General features: G+C 38.5%; 1 protein-coding gene and 1 long non-coding RNA gene across 5 annotated transcripts; one reads left to right on the forward strand and one right to left on the reverse strand.

Moving 5' to 3' along the window:
* The first annotated feature begins 237 nt into the window (after window positions 1–237).
* Window positions 238–2958, forward strand: LOC105931023 (nicotinamide riboside kinase 2). 4 transcript variants are annotated; one of them, XM_021319977.2, is made up of 8 exons: window positions 238–398; window positions 494–584; window positions 1377–1458; window positions 1649–1826; window positions 1909–1980; window positions 2070–2176; window positions 2264–2349; window positions 2444–2958. In XM_021319977.2, the coding sequence occupies exons 1-7, from the start codon at window positions 373–375 to the stop codon at window positions 2347–2349; spliced, it is 642 nt and encodes a 213-aa protein (XP_021175652.2). In that variant the 5' UTR covers window positions 238–372; the 3' UTR covers window positions 2444–2958. The 4 variants fall into 4 exon arrangements, with proteins under 4 accessions (XP_021175652.2, XP_021175653.2, XP_012724959.2 ...); XM_021319978.2 differs by having other exon boundaries at window positions 2447–2958; XM_012869505.3 differs by having other exon boundaries at window positions 1377–1425.
* A 3068-nt stretch (window positions 2959–6026) lies between these two features.
* LOC118563470 lies at window positions 6027–10177 on the reverse strand. Its single transcript, XR_004931237.1, has 2 exons — window positions 10063–10177; window positions 6027–9846 (listed from the first exon to the last, which is right to left on the reverse strand). It is a non-coding gene; the product is annotated as an uncharacterized LOC118563470 (long non-coding RNA).
* Window positions 10178–12089: the final 1912 nt, after the last annotated feature.

Here is a 12089-nt window from a genome sequence, read left to right on the forward strand (position 1 = left end):
GGATGTGTTCGGCCTCCCCTCCCTGACCCCTGAGAGCAGGTGCAAATTTTAGGATCAGCTTTCACATAACTGCGCAGCCGGTGAAGTTCTCAGTAAAGGCTTGGTGCATCCGGCTCTGACGAGGCCGATTATTGGCCGCTGAGAAGCGGCTCTGATTGGACTGACGGGTTGTGACGCGGCAGCCACATCCTTTATATGCGCGACGAGGAGATTGTCTATCAATGAAGTAGTAAAAGGGGGGGACATCTGTGGTGGAGGACAGAGAAAGGGAGGTTTTACCTAAAGCCTTTGTGAGAGTGTTTGCTTTGGCGGGGTTCCCTGCTTTTACTTACTGAATTCCTGAGGTGACCAATAACACAGAAGAAGTCAGACATGAAGTTAATCGTCGGCATCGGAGGGTGAGTTGTAGTTCAAATAGATACCAAGCTACCTTTTAAATGATAATTTGCAAGAAATCAGGATGTAATCCACTTTTGTGTGGCATTAAATTCAGAGTGACCAACGGTGGGAAGACCACTTTGACAAATAGACTACTAAAGACATTACCTAACTGTTGTGTGGTGCATCAGGATGACTTTTTCAAGGTAAGATCTGTCTGTTGTTCTTTGTATTGGAGTTGCAATGTTTTAAATTGAAAAAAAAAATGCAGTAAATGTTTTGTATACATATATATTAGATTATTTCTTAAGTTTTATTTGCGCTTGAAGACTTTTTCTGCAAAAAGAAAAATAAGAAATGGCTGGTCTGACCTGCAGATGTCCTATCATCGCAGCAGCCTTGTAATCATCTGGCTGATTGTCTCCTGGACAGCCAATGAAAGGGCTGAGCGTCCCCACTAAAAGTCAGACTTCTTTGCAGAAACCTAAGCAGCGACTCAGTTCCTCCTGTTCAAAAGAAACCTCGCCAAACACAATTTTTTGGGTTTCTCCTTTGCCTTTGTGTTCCTTTTTTTGGAAAACAGTGCAATTGAAAACCACTGAAATGTCTGTTTCACAAGAAATGCACATTATTTTCTCTTGAAAGCTCATTGAGACTCGCTACCAAACCGAAATAAATGCGCTTTTTTCTTTTTTGCCAAAGTAAATAGAGGCGTCATCAGCATTTACTTTGACCTGCATGCAAAAATGATAGAAAAGAGAAAAAAGTAAACAAGTTACAACGAAAGAGATCTACTCCACCTGAAATATTGGTAGGATTGTTTAAAAATAAAATTTATCAATCATCCAAAAAAAAAAAAAAAGAAGAAAAGAAACCAAAAACGTCTCCGCGTGTTCACTTTTGGTGGAGACGAGTCCCTGACTTTTCCTGTCCAGGAGGGATCAGCTCCCATTGGTTACTGGGTTGCAGCAATGTTTTGTTGGTGACTGTTATTTCAGAAACCCGATCAAATACAAGTCGGGGAGGACGGCTTTAGACAGTGGGATGGTAAGAGTGGATTTCACGTAGGAAAACCCTGCAGTAATGTACTTTTTCTTTTCCTGCACATTTCTACAGTGTGGTAACCAATCAGACTACCACATATATATATAAATATATATACTGTGAACGCTACATCATACAATAACTGATATTAATTGGTGAGAAATGTCTGATGCACGTGTGGTGAAACTTTCTTTCTGCTCTTTTTTTTCTCCTTGTTCTTCATCAGTGATCAGCGCTCTGGACATGGAAGCGATGGTCAACACTGTGAAAGGCTGGCAGGAGAACCCCGTCAAGTTTGCCCTTTCACACGGAGTCAGTCTGTCACCTGAAACCCAGGAATCCGACCCAGAGCAGAAAGGGATCCATATTCTTATCGTAGAGGGGTTCCTCATCTACAACTATAAGTAAGTTTACACCTTTTTTTTTAACACTGACCTCATGACCTTCAAATCTCTCCCGGATCTAAGCGCCGGTTTCCCTTCACAGGCCTCTCATCGATGTCTATGACAAGTGTTTTTACATTTCCATCCCTTATGAGGAATGCAAACGCAGGAGAAGGTAAGGAACTCTTCAAGTAATCTTCCCAGATTGCAGGACATATTAGATCATCTTAATACAGTAACTCTGGACTGAACCGGCCTTTGCAGTACAAGAAGATACACGGTCCCGGACCCCCCCGGCCTGTTTGACGGCCATGTCTGGCCCATGTACCTGAAGCACAGGAAGGAGATGGATTACAACTGCAGCAGAATAGGTTTGCAAAGTCAAGATCCCAGAAAACAAAAACAAAGGAGAAGCATTCAGAGAACTTTTGACTCTGATTTGTATTTTTTGTTGACAGAATACCTTGATGGGACAACAACAAAGGAAGATATCTACAATGCAGTGTATGAAAGCATCCAAAACTCCCTCCTGAATAACTTATAGGTAAACAAGATGTTTATGATTGTGTATTTTAGACTAGTCAGTGCTGGCTAATTATCCTTGTGAGTAATTTAGCTCCTCTTCTTTGTTTTTCCAGCAGGACGGGCCAACACCGGGCTGTGTATAGACTTGTAAATATCATTTTGAGTAAATGTGTAACACCAGTTCCGTGCTCCTAGTCTGATTTGTAAATAGACATCAGTGTAACTTATTATGAACGAACAGCAGAATAACTGTTTTGTATACTCCTGTGTAACTTTTTTTTTCTAAAAGACGAGTCACCTCTGGACTACCCAGTGTCTAACACCTGTAACTGTTGTGAAATTATGAAGCTGTCACTAGAAACAACTAAAAGAAAAACTAAATGTGCCTCATGTTTCCTGTTTCCTTCCTCTCGGACCTCATCAAACACCTACACACACGCACCCATGCAGTTCCCATAAACTGTCGACTTGGCAATTTAGCGCCAAAGCACTTGTGTTTATTGAAGATGACGGATGAAATCCTGTGAGTCATCAGAGCTTTAGTTTTTTGGGGTTTGTTTGCTCTTTCAGATGGCAGAAGATGAAAGAAATCAGGGAACATGACGAAATTATTAAAAAAGAAAAAGAATAACTTTCTCTTGCCTCTCATTTCACATATAAGATATATTAAATAGGAATGTGTCAAGTCGTTAGGTCTTTCCAAGTGGAAATCTAAGAAAGACTCCATGAATGAAAACAAGGCATGAATACATTAGTTAGAAAAATAGTTGATTGCCAGCAATGTGTCTGAGAAGCTCAGATAGTAAGCAATTCCTCTCACCGCCACTCATTTACTGACTGTAAGAGATTAGCTAAGCTATAATTCAAGAAATGCTCAGGAAGTTTCCGTTTTTGGGCTTTAAAAATAAGAATTGAGTCCATTGAGTGACAGTTTATGCCTACAGCCTCGCACATCTACATCTATATCCCATCTATGTGTGCAAATGTTCCTGTGCAAAGCTGCAGAGAAATAGCACACAGTTTGAAGCCACCAGTAACCATCTTATATGATTCTAGTTGGATATTTGGCCACTCTTCACGTCAGAATGAACTGATTGCTCTTGCACACAGAGACGACCTTTTTGGCATGGATCAAAAATCTTCACCAGTGTTGGGCCGTTACAGAGGCTAGAGGCTACGCTGCATTATCCAAAACCAGTGTAATGTGTTTTTAATAGCAGTCCTCTGTCTACATCGTTGCCAAGCACCAGTACCAGTGGTAGCTAAACAGACCAATAGCATGATGCTGCCACCAGCATGCAAAACAGCTGGTAGTAGGATTGAAAGACTCACTCTAACGCTTCTAAATTCACTTATTGTCATGTGGCCCAAATTGTTAAATTTTTCACTCGTTCATGCTGGCAGCTGCAAATTGTGGTCATGCTTAAAGGTTTGAAGCTGGGAGTTTCTTCATCACCACCCTTCTAGTCGATGCTGATGTAAAAATGACTTCACTCTGTGCATTAGCACTGGTGTTAGGGCATCCTCCAATTCATGCCAAGCTGGAGCCATTTTGCTCCTGGGTGTTTCCTGAACAATTTTCTTTCATCCGATTGTGTCAGATGATTGAAAGTTGGATACAGTTTGGTGATTTATTTGAACAATGAGTCCAAAGAAACACCAGAAGTGGTTTCAGGATGGAGAAATGCTCAGGGGTAATGCTGTCGTCCAAAATGCTATATTAAATTGGAGCATACCCCTAATTTAAAGCCACACCGTTATGAAACACCAACTGACTGCAGCACAAACAGCGGTCAAAAAGAAAAACAGAACTGCTCATGTTTGACCAGTCAGCATCACAAAGTGTACAGCTAAAGATAAACTGTCTGGCATCAAGCTTCTGAAACAGCCTCAACCTCAACCCCACTGAAAAGGTTCTGACCTTGCTTAATAGCAGGCTCTGTTACAGGAAACCATCTGATTTACCTGAAAACTATCAATTCTTCCAAAAAGAGCAACACGTTTGCAACTAAATTCATGTTCGGAAGCAACAATGTGGTCGAAGATTAACTTCCTCAAGGACATGAAACCAACTATTAGAGAGGAGGTACGCATAGCTGTTTAAGATAGAAAACAAATAAATAAATACAATCAATATTTTAGACTCAATTCTTACTTTTACAGATGTTTAACCTTTTTCACTCTGGAAAACTGTAATTTTTTTCCAAATAAATGATTAAAAGCACAATTTAAGCTGCCAATCAGGCCCAAGGTAGGTGTATGTTAACCTGACTCTCACCAGATGGATGTAGTTTGGCCGAGCTCCACACATCTGTCTGGTATCGCTGCCATTGGGAGGTATTTCAATACCACAGAAAATGGATGAGCCGATCAGGATCACCGGGTGGGATTTACGTAGATGTAACGTATCAGAGAAGCAACTGTTTGAATTCAGACAACAATGGCGGCAAGCAGCGAGAAAGCAAGCAGTAACATCGGTGTTGTCCATGTGCGTAATGTAGCATTTTATTCGCAGAATTTCCATACACAGACGACATCGTCATTTACCGACATCGCGCTATATCCAAGATGGCAGCTGTTATGTTTTGGTTTTCCCTGCGTCGCTCTCGTCGGCGTCACAGGTTGGTTTCGATGTGCGAGGTTGAAGTAGCACGTCAGTAAAGATGATAGACAAGTGGTCTATCCAATCATATGCAAGGAGTTTTGATCAGCCCCTCCTTCTGAAAAACATCTCCAATGGAGCGATCCCAGATGGATGTGTGGAGCTCTGCAGAGCAAAATCCATCTGGCGAGAGTCAGGTTAGGTGTATGTAAACTTCTGAACAGAACTCCACTCCTGTTATACCAAACCATTTTAACTTTTATTATAATCTGTGCCAAATTTATTCATTATTTATTCATCCACAGGCCTGTTCAGCCTCATTTGTTGCTGTTCATAACTTTTTCTACAGTTCATTTTCTCGCCTACATCTTGTTTACAATTCTCTATAAAACACACATGCAGCCACTTCCATTCATCTTAAACTGCTTCATTCTTATTCTTACTTTATTGTTGCTTAAACTAGGGCTTATTTTTATTTACATTATCATTATTTTTGTCTTTTTCATTTGATTTCACTATGTGGAACCCAACCCAATTTTATTATAATGCTGACAACAGTCTTATCTTATCTTATCTTATCTTATCTGATCTGATCTGATCTTATATGTTGTAAGATGTCTCTTCTGTTTTCATTAATTTACTTTTGCCCCTACAGCAAATTACATGTGCTAAATGATCAAAAATAAATTTGGTCTAATATTTAAGAAAATGGATGGATGGATATGTTGTCTTTACACAACATTTTACCTTAGGATACTGTGTATTTCTGGAGGTTATTATGAGCCCTCTAAAGGTAATATATTATATATCTACAAACCCATGTGTAAAATATTATTTCCCTTACATCCAGCCAGGGTTGGATCAGAAACAGAACAAACAGTGAACGTCTCGGTGAAGCCAACGCCCAGACCACCAGGTGTTGGGCTTAAAGCTTAGCCCACATTTCCCTGCATCCTGTAACAATAAATAACTTTATGTCCCAATCGCCGCCCAAACACAGCTAAAGTTGCTTCACAGTCTTTTTATATGATTTTTGCTGCCTACTTTCATCAGAATATGAGGAACAAGTGAGTACAAGGAAACAAAACACAAAGTGGTGGATCTGTAATTTATTGATTTTCTGATATCAAAACCAAGTAAATCATAAAATAACCAGAAATAAAGCAACTAACCATGATTAATACAATCCTTACAGTTATTATAGCCCAAAGATACGTTTTTACATCTACATTTGATGAAAAGCTTGGCCTCAGTCTGTATATTCGTGTGGATAAGGCATGCTCAAGTCAGCCCCCGGACCACTGAGGGTGTGTCAGGGGGAAGGTCAGGGTCTCATGATGCATCTGTTGGGGTCTTCGAATGCCAGCAGAGTAGCTGCCCAGCAGGAGTAAATTTAGGCTAAGGGCCTGAGGTGTCGGGGGAATATATGTAACAAACATAAAGCCAATTACTGACTGCAACACACCAACTGGCAAAGCTGACCCTCCCACATGTAACGTGAGAAATCGTGGAAACCTCCGGACGTACAGCCAGGGAGTCCAAAAAAGGACGGAGGGGCAGTGACACAGGAGATAAGGACACATATCACATGCTCCACAGAGCTCTGCGGGGAGTGGGAGTTTACCCTTAAATCATGTGCACACGACACAGAAATTATCAGGGGGATATATGTGTTATTTGGTTAAATAAAGAACTGAGGGGTAAACCCTACAACACAAATCTTTATTACACCCCAGTAATCAACCCGTACAGTTTAGTTTTATTCCAGTAAACTATTAACTAACTATTAACTATTAACTCAAAATAACTATTTTGAAAAGAAAAGTACAGCAAAACCATCCAGTAATAAAAAATGCTAAAACCATGGAGTGCAGTTTATTGCTGACATGGAAAGTTAAAATGGTCCAAATGTGTGTACTGTGAAGTGAAAGGAAAATGATACATGGTTTTCAAAATGGAAATGTATTAAATTAATTCCTAATCTGCCTTCTTTCCTCTGATACTCATGATTGAAATACATTTTAACCAGCTGCCTTTTAACTAATAAATATAGTCCACCTGTATGTAATTTATTCTCAGTATAAATTCAGCTGTCTTTGAAGGCCTCAGAGGTCGTTTGAGAACAAAAGACATCATAGTGACCAAGAAACACAACAGACAGGTCAGGGAGAAAGTTGTGGAGAAGCTTGAAGCAGGGTTAGGCTAGAAAACTCGTTCCTAAGCTTTGAACAGGAAAGAAAGGACCGTTTTATCTTCTGAAAATAGAAAGAGTATGGGACAAATGCAGACCTACCAAGAAATGAACGTCTGCGTAAAACGGCCCGGCAAAGAGATCTTCGATCAAAGAAGCAGCCAAGAGGCCCCATGGTGACTTTGGAGGAGTCAAGAATCAAAAATCTTTACAAATAAAAAATTAGTATTCCCAGAGAATCTCTTCAGAATAGGGGCGTAACAATACAACGATGCACATCGATATATCTATTAAATGATCCAATTACATCGACACAAAACGAAAATATCGGTCCACATCGTTATTCTTGAGATGCACCTTTATTTTGTAATTCACAAGTAATGACACTAAAATTATTAGGTGATTTATAAATATCAGTATTTTAAAATAAGAAGGGTTTTCTTTTTGATTTAAATGCCCTACATAGAAATAAAATTGTCAAATCCTATTTGCTTGTTTTTTTGTTAATGTAAATAATGGGGTTAGATGAGCAGATGATATTGCTATAGACTTTGTGATACCTGCAAATATCGCATCGTCATCCAAACAAATCTATTTAACTGCTGATTTACACCCCTACCCCAGAAATGCAAAAACAAGACATGACAAAAGCTAAATTTAACATTAAGCTGTGCAGCAACAGAGAAAGACTTAGCATGGGAAACATAATGAGCAATTATTAATAGATAATACAGCATATTCAGATAATAATCAGATGTTAAAAAAAAGGGGAAGCAGCAGTCCAGTCACAAAGCGATGTAAATAAATTGTGCAGTTTGCATGAATTTGCCAAACAAAGACCCCCCGAGAACCCCCAAAAGAGTAGTATAGTCATTAACATCTTTTAAAAGTGACACTAAGCTCAGGTGGGAAAATCTGTTGGCAAAACAATTTTATTATTCAGTAAAAGTTAGTGTTGAAAGAGAGTCTGTTAGCACTCGGACCAAAGCTGTGCAGAAGAGGCATCAAACATGTGGAAGGTGCTCTGGCCAAGTGAGCCCTGAATTAAACTTTTTGGCCTGTATAAGAAAATTTTATGTAACAGAAATCTAACCCTGCACAAGACCATGAAGGACATAATCTCCAATGTGGCAGCATCATACTGTGGGGAGGCTTTTCTTCACCAGGGAAAGGCTGGCTGATCAGAGGTGATGGAAAGATTGATACAGGACAATCCTGGAAGGAAAACCTGTTAGAGACTCACGTTCCAGCAAGACAATGACCCTAAACACACAGCCCAAGCTCCATTTAGATCAAATTATGTTAATGCGTTAGAACGGCCCAGTCAAAGTCCAGACCTGAATCTAATTTAACTTTTTTGGTAGGCCTAAAAATGACAGCAGACACTCCACTTCAGATCTGACTGTGCTTGAACTATTTGAACTATATTCAGCCTCTAGATGCTAAATAGTTGATGTTGTTGTTTTTTTGTACAAAAAATGTAGACAACAATGTGTCATTTAATTTCATCACCCATTTATTTGGTCATTTGTGTTGGTTGTTCACATAAACTCCCCCCAAAAATACAATATTTTAAAGTTTAAATTGAATGAATACCTTTGATATAGTAACAAATAAACAGCAATAGAAGCAATGCCAGTTGCATATTTCGAGGGGGCTTTTTTTTGTCAGGGAATCAAAAGAAAAAGCATGAAGCTACACATAAACAAATGTTCTTATAATTCTCATAATTATTTCCCATATCTGTGCAATTTTGGTCTATAATCCAAAAGAAAATACCTTGAAAACAACACTTGCGAGTGGCTTGACAAACGTGTACATCACCGGGCATTTACAGATGTTAGCATCCAAACTTGATTTAGTATAACAGCACTTCATAAATGGCCAGTTTCCAAACAAAAAAACCCACAATGTATTAAAAAACACATTAAACACCAACATAGGTTGTCGCCAAATTATTATTATTATTTGTATAAGGCTGAAAAAAGACAGGCTTTAAATCAAATACTGTAAAGTAAAAGCTGTAAATGGTGTTACACTAACCAGCACACCAAACTGTTTCCGGCAACTTATTGCAGTTTTATTGTTGCTCCGCTCTCATAAAAGAAATTAAGGTCAAGGCATATCCTCAACACAAAGCCGACCATTCACGTCGGTGGCAGTAACCATGAAAGTCCAACTGAGACGAGCTCAATAAATCACAGATTAAAGCCTGCAACGCTAATCAGTCACATGTCGAAATGAATGAAAAACGTGAAGATGGACGGAGCAGCATGTGGCTAGTGGCTGAAACATGAGGAGAGCTGAGCGGGCACATACTAGCTAAGGTTAGGCAGACATAACTTAGACATGTCACACTAAACGACATGTCAAACCATTAATAATTCAGTAACATTACACTTTAATTAGGCATTTACTTTAAAACACATGTCCCTTTTTTGCCGTTGTTGGCTTGAATACAAAGGTAGCAGCAGAGTTTATTCATTTTTATTATATTTTTCCAAGCATTTTTCCAGCTTCTCACCTGCTTAGTCTCCCCATGATCAGTGGTAAACCCTCTGGATTTATCATTATACTCCTCAGAATGGCAGAAAGAGGCCTCAGAGAAACACAAGAGGTATATTCCATGAACGGGGGGGAGTTTCTTGTGGTAAAAAACCCTTTTAAGACCATCGTCTTCTTTATTTCTCACAAGAAGCAAAGTTGTGAGCAGCCTTGGATACCTAGATTGATATATTCAAAGTGTAAAAGGATTATTTATTGTTGCTGCTCCTGTACCATCACAACAATCAGAAAGCTTTTGCTTTATTTCCAAGCATTGTCAATTTACAGTATATAAAATAAAAAAAAGACAACTATCATTTGTGCAACATTTGTTGTGATTTGTTTACTTTCAGGTCATACACACAATAAAGGCTCAATTCAACGTTGATACTTACTGGCTATATTTTGTGGGTTACATGTCCTGCTCAGGAGGTCTTGTGCCAAACCTGTGCTGAGGCTCAGTGCTTCTTTTAAATCAGCGCAGCGGCAGAAAGCAGGACAGGGCGGTGCTGGACTTCAGAACAGGAGGAAGGTTTCTTTGTCTATTAATAGTACAGCTTTCCACGCTGATGCCCTATTTGGCCCGGGCAAAGTCACTCACTGATATTCCATCTGACAGACGACGAGTACTGAGCCCTCCATGACTCCTTCATGCATATGCATATATAAAAAAACTCCCCCAAGCCATGAACTCATGGACTACATAACAAAGCCTGGTCTGTGGCTGCAAACTAATCAATTGAAATGAGCAGCCCCTGATTTTTCTAATAAGAGTGGTTAACTATTCAGCCAGAAACGTACCAGACCCTTTTAAACCATGAAACTGGGCTATACTCTTGCCTTTCAGGGCCATATGGGGCTTCCCAACTACATTTAACAGATGAACGATACCCAATATTGTCAATGGGTCAAAGCAGCTCTAAAGAAATCACAGATACAAGTCAGGAGTCCCATAGAATCTACAAAGTAATTGACTTGCAAAATCTACTTCTCTAGATCCTTGATTATATTATATTATATCATATTATCTTATATTATATTATATTATATTATATTATATTATATTATATTAAATTATATTATATTATATTATATTATATTATATTATATTATAGTCTGGGTGAGTACCTCGATTGCTGATTGGCTGCAGGGTATCAGTTAAAGGAGCTATAAGTAAGATATTACTGTAAAGTCAACCAGAATCATTCTCATTTGTGACCTGGGGTGGAAGTAACATTCCCTTTAAACAATCAGGTCCTCTCCATCAACACGTCTTAGTCACGTTTTTCTCCTTTCAAAATTAGCAATATGCTTCCGTATGGAACTACTCGGATGCAGTGTGTAGCCTGATGTTTACTTCCTGGTTCCTGAGCCAATCATATGAGAGTTCCCAAAACAGAAGCGCAACATTTGGTATTTTATTTTGGCAAAAGAGCAGCAGCCTGCAAACACGGAAGCCAGGAAGAGAAGCGGACCAGAAAAAGAACAGAATACGTCATATATACCTGTCCTGTATAAGTAAAAAAATCAGTGGAGTTTCACAGTCGTAGAACCATTGGGAATTGGTGGGATATTAAATAGTTATCTCAGGCACTTCTTGTTAAAAACGGCGAAAAAACAACAAACATTAAAGTATTGACAATTGATTTAATATTGATTTATTTTCTAAGTAACCATACTATAAGTGGGATAATGCCCTTAGAGGTGTCCATTATCAGAAATTGTCTGTCAGCTGTCTATCTCCAGTGGTCATTATATTATATTATATGATATTATATTATATTATATTATATTATATTATATTATATTATATTATATTATATTATATTATATTATATTATATTATATTATATTATATTATATTATATTATATTATATTATGTGGAAAAATTATCCCCAATCCTTTCCAAACATGTAAAAAAACCTAATACATCCCTTTAAAGTTTTTTCTATAACACGTTTCTTACTCGTAAATATTAAACATAAAACTAAGCTAACCCTGTGAAAAAAAACAGCTTTCCTTTTGTGGCTCATCATTATCTACCTTTTCAATGCCTCTTCAAAACGAGCACTTTGCTTTTTGTGTGCAGGTTATCTACACAGCAAAGGTTGAGTGAGATGTTCCTGCTGCAGCACCAGAGTTTGCAGAATGGGAAAATGAAGACATGCCGCCGCCTACTGGTGAATTCTTAAAACTGCGCCAAATCATGGCCACATCTGTAATCCGAATAGATCTGTCGGGTAAAAGGTCTTCCACACATGAATAAATAAACTATACAATTTTTCACTGCTCTAAGTAGTTTTGGAAATCGAGGTTCACCTCTGAAAATAAAACCACATGAGCGGTTTTCTTATGTTTCGTGAAATATGCTACACTAAAAATATGCACATATATGAGTTTTTTTATTGTTATGGGAAGACT

Source organism: Fundulus heteroclitus, chromosome 6, assembly GCF_011125445.2.
Source record: "Fundulus heteroclitus isolate FHET01 chromosome 6, MU-UCD_Fhet_4.1, whole genome shotgun sequence".
Lineage (NCBI taxonomy): Eukaryota > Metazoa > Chordata > Actinopteri > Cyprinodontiformes > Fundulidae > Fundulus > Fundulus heteroclitus.